A 7,528-nucleotide genomic window follows, 5' to 3' on the forward strand; every position below is an offset into this window, starting at 1 on the left:
TGAGGTGATAGTTAGGATAAGTATTAATACAAGTCTCTTTGTGTTGCTTGTCTAGTGTGGGTTCTGTTATCTTCTTATTATCCATTAGTGACTGGAGGATGAGTAGTATTGACTCAGTAGACAATGAAGTTTCCTTTAAATCCAGTTTAACTAGTGATGAGTTATTGAGGAGGAGGTGAGAAAGAGCCTGTCCACTAATAGAAGTGATGAGAGGATTATGATAAAGATCTAATGAGGTAAGTGTAGAGTTGTGTTCAAGTGCTTGACAGATATTATTAACTCCTCTATCACTAATGGAGTGATGCTTAATGTTTAGTTCTTGTATTGTTTTATTAATAGTTAGTAGTGTACACAAGTACTGGATACAATCATTAGTTAATGGAGTCCACCATATCACAAGTTTCCTCAGGTTTAGTGTATGCAGTCTAGTTGATGATAGTAGAGATACTGTACTATTAGTAGATGAGTCTTCAAGTGTAATCTCCTTATGATTCTTATTGATATTACTAATCACTTCAATACACTGAACTGGAGATGGAGATTTAAGGGATGCCATGTCACTGTACCGTGGCCAGTTGACACTCCCAGTGACTCCTAATATAAACCAAAGGATTCATGTATGTACATAATAATACACATATTCACATCATGTGTATATACAAACACACACAACTTGCATAAACAAATATAGACACAGCTATAGACCCTATAGGGTGCTAATTTCTGCAAGTAATTATTGCATTATGTATCCACCCACACTCATAATTTGGATGGCAATATACATTATAGCTACATGGGGAAACAAGGAACAAGAGGCCATCATAGTTTCCAGAGCTTGCCTGACTGGCAATAAATGCGAGTAATGGTGAAGAATAAACTTAGAATGTCTCCTGAGAAAAATCTTTATTGCACTTGAAGCGACTTGCCTATCAACCCATCAAGGCTGCTTTTGGCCTCCTGTCCATTGGTTTTGCCTGGTTTTGCCATCCAGCAGGAGAATTTCAAATTTTTTTCATCAAAGAATGTTGATAGTACGCGGAAGATTACGAATAAAGTCTTATATACGGCATCTATAATTACTTATAGAAGTTAGCACCTGTAGTATCACTGGGAGATTCTCTAAATCTCTTAAGCAAGTATCATCAACAATCCAAACAATGGACTGAACTTGTAAAGCGCAGTCCAATCATCATACAACAAGTAATTTTTTGATAACAATCATAATTGTAATGCAGGGGTGTGTGTGTGTGTGTGTGTGTGTGTTTGTGTTATGTGAGTTATAGATAATAATAATAATTGGAGGATACTACAATGCCCTATATAGGGTCTATATAGTAGTTGTCACTAACTGACTATATTATGTGAATGTGTGTCTTTGTTGGACTCGCCGCGTAGGCGGGTATTAGGTAAATTGGTTGTCTGTCTGTCATTCATTCTGTCCCTTTTTAATGTCTTTTTAAAAATATATAACTTTAAAACCGTGTACTCTAGGCTTATAGTAGTCTAGGCTTATAGACCCCCTACGAGCTAAGATTATTAATAATATTCATTCATAATAAATAATTTTTTCCTATATGGTATCCACCCACGATGTAAATTAATGACAGCAAGCATAGATGCAGCAAGAATGCCTCAAGAGAAAGATCAAAAGAAAATCAAAGGCGGTGACACCACCTGGCCATTTTTGTGAGCGCTTACAGCGCTACAAGGTACTACAGGCTTACAAGCAGCATTTATGGAAAGTATGGAGGCCAGACTACATCATATAGACCAGGTAACTCTTGCTGCAGCATAGTTTTCTTGCTATGCTTCAGTTTGGCACCTTGGGCTTTGATCTGCCTTTGACTGATGTAGAGAGCTTCATGCCGTCAGTAATTTTAATTGTGGGTGGCTACCGTAAATAATTCATTCAATGGGGTTTTAGCACCTAGGGGTAGGGGCACTAGGGAATTTATACTTTTTTACTTTATAAGTCTTTCTCTACAGCTGGCAAAAGGATTTCTTTATCATCTAATAATGATTAAAGAGCTAGCAGCACCAGGGAGAAGAAGCTTATACAAAGAAAAAATGATTTTAAAAATACAGCAAATGTGCTGACACTTTCGATATTAATAATTATGTGTAAAATTTCTTAACTCTTACTTGCTAGTGACTTATGAGCCTTCAAACTTCAGGCCGGCCTGCTTTGAGAAGGGCTGGAGCAGAAATATGGTAGGCTAGAGGTACTAAACTTTTTTAAGTCACTCACATCTATCTAGGCAACAGCATTGTGCCATCTTTTCTATCATAAGTCATTCGTGAGAAGAAAAAAACTTAAGCTTCTTCAGTCACATCATGTTGATCATGCCAAGGCCATTGTATTGGCAAAAAACCACCCTTCTATTATTATTGGCAATTTTACATGCTTGCATTAAAAATCTTTAGCTGCTTGTTTGCTGTCTTGTACATATTGCCTGAAGTATATAAAATCTATCAAGACAACAGTATCTGTGCCATCATAATATAGGTAGCTATTTTATAGCTATTTTGACTTGAGTTGGCACAAAACATGCACTATTCAAGCAATTGTAGTCCAGGCTTTATCTCTATTATGCTGCATGATAGAAATCAAAACCACAATTTATTGCTTTCAAGTTAATAGTGCATAAATGTAAGAGCAACTGTGGTGAGTCCAAGCACTGTATAGGTATCCCATTATAATGTATTGCTAATTATGTATAGAGTAAAATTTGAAGTAAAAATTAGTGAATTAACTTCATACACAATTTCTAAGTATACATGTACACATATTAATTTATATGTACATGTTCATGACTAATTAATATACTGACTGTCACAATAATCACAAACATTACCTTTATCATATTGTTTCTTGTCTTGTCTCAGTGCAGATATCATAATAGGATCATCATTAATAGTCTCCAAGAAAAGAGAATCTTTCTCATCATTACTAGATGAATTATTCCTTATCTTCTGTAGAATAGGAAGGAACACTTCTTCCACTGACAGTATAAACTCTAACAATTGAAATGACTCCAACATTGAGTAAACACAACTACTAGGAATGAATCCCTTATCACCAGATGCCAAGGATCTTCCTTTCCACCAAAAACAATCCTCCTTCTCATTTATCTCCAGCTGCTCTCCCTCACTAAATGATAATTCATCACTGCCCATTTCATGATAGTCATAACGAGCAATAAAAACAGATTCTGCTGTTGGTTTATTCACTATTATACCAGTGATACAATATATCAATTACTTAATGACGCATACTTCTTATTATTTTTCTATATTTTTCATTCTCTTCTCTTTTATTTAGTATATGTACACTCATTGCTGATATCTGTTCTTGTAGTTCAACTATTTCTCTCTTAATATCTATTAATGATTCATTCTGATCCAGTAAACCTATCATAGCATAATTATAATACACTAATACATACATTATGATTCAGTACCAGTTTTATTTGTTAATAATAATTGCAATTGTTCTATTTCCATTCTCATTCCTCTTCTGATTTTGTATGATGCTGATTAATAACAAATAATAATTAAAATAATAATAACAATAATAATTATTATTAACTCAGTGATAATTCTAACCTGAACTCGTACTTTTTGGCAAAGATAAATGCTGTTGAATTTCCTTTACTCTCATTTCTACATTACATGTATTTCAATTATTATAATTATTAGTAAAGTTTTATTATACTTACTTGTTAGTGTTTCTTCTAATTGTTTGTTTGTTTTTATTTCTTTTTTAAATTGTTTATTAATTATTGTCACACTTGTATCAGTTGATAGTATATCTGAGATATAATAATTATTCATCAATTAATAATACTAATCCACAACCATTACATTAATGTATTATTATATCTTGATTAATTACTGATTGAGGTGTTGCTCCTTCATCTGTTTCTTTCTTCTCCAGTCTTGCTACACTCTCTTCCTATTAAGTTAGTTTAATAAAATAATAAAACACAAATTATTATACCTTTGTATCATGAGGTTGTTCCTTTATCTCCTGTACCTCCTCTTCCAGTGATTCCTGTATTTTCTTTATAATACAGTATATAATGATAATTACTGACAGTATATATACATGTATTTGTATGTTTTGTTTCTTCCATATTGTGCAGTATCCAACAGTAAGCTTCATTAGACCATTCTTTATTAATAATTCCAGATTCTCACTCAATTTTATAACGAGAGCTCCAGTGAGAGAATGAGGGAAGGAGCAAGTGACCACAATGGAGTATCCAGTATCAATATACTTTATCTTTACAAATTTACCAGACGTCTTGGAAAGAATATCGGTAATATCCTTCAATTTCTTCTCATCAGGTCTCCAGTCAAAGACAAAAGTTGCTGATTCACATTTAAGAGAAGGACTTGTATTGACAGCATCAAACTTTTCTTTCAAGCAAAGATCAATTGACAGTGAGTGACAAGATTTTTCCAGTGACGTCTTATATTGTTCAATGTATCTTTCAGCTTCAGTGACTTCAAATTCTTCAACTACAGTTTCTAACAGTTCAATATCAGTCAATGAACACTCTCCTTCAATCACATGCACTACACTGGATATATCATTGCACTCAGCTAGCTTTCCTTTTAGATCAGAATTAAAGAGACAAATGAGAGACTTTAGGTCAAATAGAGGTGGAGATTTCTGTGTGATAGCTTTGGACACTTTAAATATCATTCTAGCAAGTGAAGCTCTTATTGAACTGAATTCTCTTGATTTACTCTTTCGAACAGGAATTTCAACTAAGGATAAATTATAATATTATTTGTTTTACTGCAGATCAATGAGGTATACCTGTTAGTGGTGCAGTTGGTGTGTGAGGTGATGATGGTGTGATTGTTCCAGTGCTTGAATCTAAAAATAATAATAATTAACATAAAATAATAAAATATAATAATATTATTATACCTTCTTCCATTTCGATATTAACAAATTCATCAGTAGAGAACTGTGTATCTAAAATCAAAACTGAGATAAAACTAACAATAATTCTATACTTTAGCTCACCATAGTCTCTTTGTATAACTGTTCCTAGTTTTACATTGCCAGTGAACTTGCACAACACACTAGCAAATGTTTGTAGTAAACTATACTTGCTTTCAATAGCTACTATAATGGCACCTAACAGGACTTCACGTTGATTAGGAACAGAGGGACTAGCTGATTCCACACTAGCCAATACTTGTCCTGTTATGACACCCTCTCTTTGAAGCATAATAGCTACACTGACAGGATCAGAGAGAGACTGAGAGAGGAGTGGATGATGAGTGTTGAATATATCAATAGCCTTAGCTTTACGTTCTATAGATTACACACATACACACAGTCAATACTAATACAATCAGTGATATTAACTTACTCTCTTGATCTAACTTGTCAGCTGCAGCATTCTCATTCATAGATTTAAGAGCATCTGACAGTGAGTCAAAGGTAGCTCCTCCTTTACTGTCAACATTATCAGCTCTACGCAACCATCTGGCAATGCATTCAATAAAACGATCTTCTACTTTTGAGCAGTTTTCTGAAATAGCGTCCAGTGAGTCCATGAGTAGTCCTAGTGTCAGTCCTAGTTCCTTCCATCTCCTCTGAGGGAAACCACATCTCTTCAACAGATTAAGTACATCAATAAGTTGCTCTAAAATCATATTCAGTGATACATAGATAGTTAATGAACATTACCAATAGTCAAAGGAGAAGAGAAGAGACTCAGAGAAGAGGAACAAGAACTGGTTTTAGTTGCCATTGATCAAAGAACAAGCTATAAACAGGATGCAAACTTTGGAAGGAATAACAAGGGAGGGGCTCGTTTAGGGCGGGGCAATTAACCCTCAATATGGCGGCATTGGAAGGGACAGATCATGACTGACAGGGACAGACTGACAGGGAAGAGAGAAAGTTGATGATGGAGTTACTAATAACAGCAAAATAACAGATGAGGTAGTTTAAATGTACCTGTACATGTATACTAGATCTAGTACATGAATTTTAGTCAAATTGTGAAATACATGTACGATATGTCCTGTACCCATACTAGTCAGGCAGGCCTGACCCTCACAAAAGAAGGAGGAGAGTCAGGACCAATTCAACACTCTTTTTTGTGGCACTGCAAAGATTTGTGCAGTGACGTATCATGAGTCATCACAAGTCAAAATGAAAATGACGGGCTTGAATGGGACCTTTCTAGCAGCAAAACAAGGTGAAGACAATGTCTAAGAACTTTTCTAGAGACACTGGAAGATACAAAGGACCTTAATATGTCATTTTAAGAAGAAATAGAAGCTCATTATGTGTTTATGGTGACGAAATATCTATGCCAATTTAGACCTAGTTCTATCGAACTGCTCAAAATGGGACCTTTCATATGGTTTATTTATGACTGAGTCTAGAGAAAGAGCCTGAATGAAACTGACTTGTATCATGTTTCAGCCCAAGAAGCACCATACAGCACATTTTAAAATAGCCAAATGCAAGCATTGAGCCCCACCCAAGCCATAAAAGTGTACACCAAAGAGTGTTGGATTGGTCCTGACCCTCCTCCTTTGCAAGGGTCAGGCCCACCTGACTATACCTGTACCTGTAGGGGCCCCATCAAATTTTTTGTCCTGGACCCCACATACCCTACTGTTAGCCCTGCCTGTAACAAAGAACTATGGACTATAGTACATCCTTTTTGTAAAAAAATGGTTCCGAAATCATTCCCAATTTTCGTTACATTAAAAAAGTTGAAGCCAATTCTGACTAAAATTTTTGAGTTATGACCATTTAAACAAATGAACCTAATATTATTACATCTCATTGTTTTTATTGTATTTTAGGAATTTAATGAGAGCTTTGCTGATAAACATTGGTATGAAATTTAAAGTAAATATACATATGTACATGTACATGTAATCCTTTATCTCCATGTATCTCACTATTTAGAGTGTTGATAGATAATATGTATTTCATTTACCCGACACATTCCCAGAGACTCAAAGTATCTTGAGGTATGTTATTCCGCTCTTCATCCTGCCCCTCCCCGACCTCCTCTGGTCTCTCGTACAGCTGTGTGTTTGGTACCAATACAACAAGGTTAGGACACACAGTCAGTGTATGTACATGTACATGTTTGTCCTTTTATGTTCTGCCTAATTTTAGCAACTTTAAAAATTTGTAAAAATCTAATTTTGATTGGAATCAGCTCAAACTTTCTGTACAGCATAAGAAAATTGGCTCATTCTGAAAAATGGCTCCAAATCATCCCAAGTTTTTAAAACATTTTAAAATGCATATTAATATCCTTATGCTTTGTAGAAAGTTTATAATCAGAAATGAAAAGGAGAGAATTTTCCATTTTATTACATTTCCTATTACAGGAGAGTCATTCCTTACTCCAACCGATACTGTCCAGTATATTCTACTTCTTGTCTGTACTTTGTGTTCCTAAGTACAAGTCAATACTTGATTCCCTTGAGAAGGAGAGGGACAACCTCTCATTGCCATGACGACAGAGAT

The 7,528-nt window shown here is 34.8% G+C and overlaps 1 protein-coding gene and 1 long non-coding RNA gene across 4 annotated transcripts in view; one reads left to right on the forward strand and one right to left on the reverse strand.

The window, feature by feature from the left end:
- The window catches only part of LOC109586933 (NACHT, LRR and PYD domains-containing protein 4-like), a 4,500-nt gene extending 1,601 nt beyond the window's left edge, over nucleotides 1-2,899 (reverse strand). The window contains exons 1-2 of the mRNA XM_020003151.1: nucleotides 2,856-2,899; nucleotides 67-594 (exon numbers count right to left, since the gene is read on the reverse strand). Of these exons, the coding sequence (XP_019858710.1) occupies nucleotides 67-594; nucleotides 2,856-2,898 (571 nt within the window). The 5' untranslated portion in view covers nucleotide 2,899. The remainder of the gene's footprint in view (nucleotides 1-66; nucleotides 595-2,855) is intronic.
- Nucleotides 2,900-5,867: 2,968 nt separating this feature from the next.
- Nucleotides 5,868-7,528, forward strand: part of LOC109586936 (uncharacterized) — a 4,234-nt gene continuing 2,573 nt past the window's right edge. The window contains exons 1-4 of one of the 3 annotated variants that reach the window (XR_002187306.1): nucleotides 5,868-5,971; nucleotides 6,850-6,895; nucleotides 6,956-7,105; nucleotides 7,390-7,522. This is a non-coding gene — a long non-coding RNA (uncharacterized LOC109586936). Of the gene's footprint in view, nucleotides 5,972-6,849; nucleotides 6,896-6,955; nucleotides 7,106-7,389; nucleotides 7,523-7,528 lie in introns of those variants that run through there. The other 2 variants (XR_002187304.1, XR_002187305.1) reach the window with 2 other exon arrangements.

Source organism: Amphimedon queenslandica, unplaced genomic scaffold (assembly GCF_000090795.2).
Source record: "Amphimedon queenslandica unplaced genomic scaffold, v1.1 AMPQUscaffold_12740, whole genome shotgun sequence".
Classification (NCBI taxonomy): domain Eukaryota; kingdom Metazoa; phylum Porifera; class Demospongiae; order Haplosclerida; family Niphatidae; genus Amphimedon; species Amphimedon queenslandica.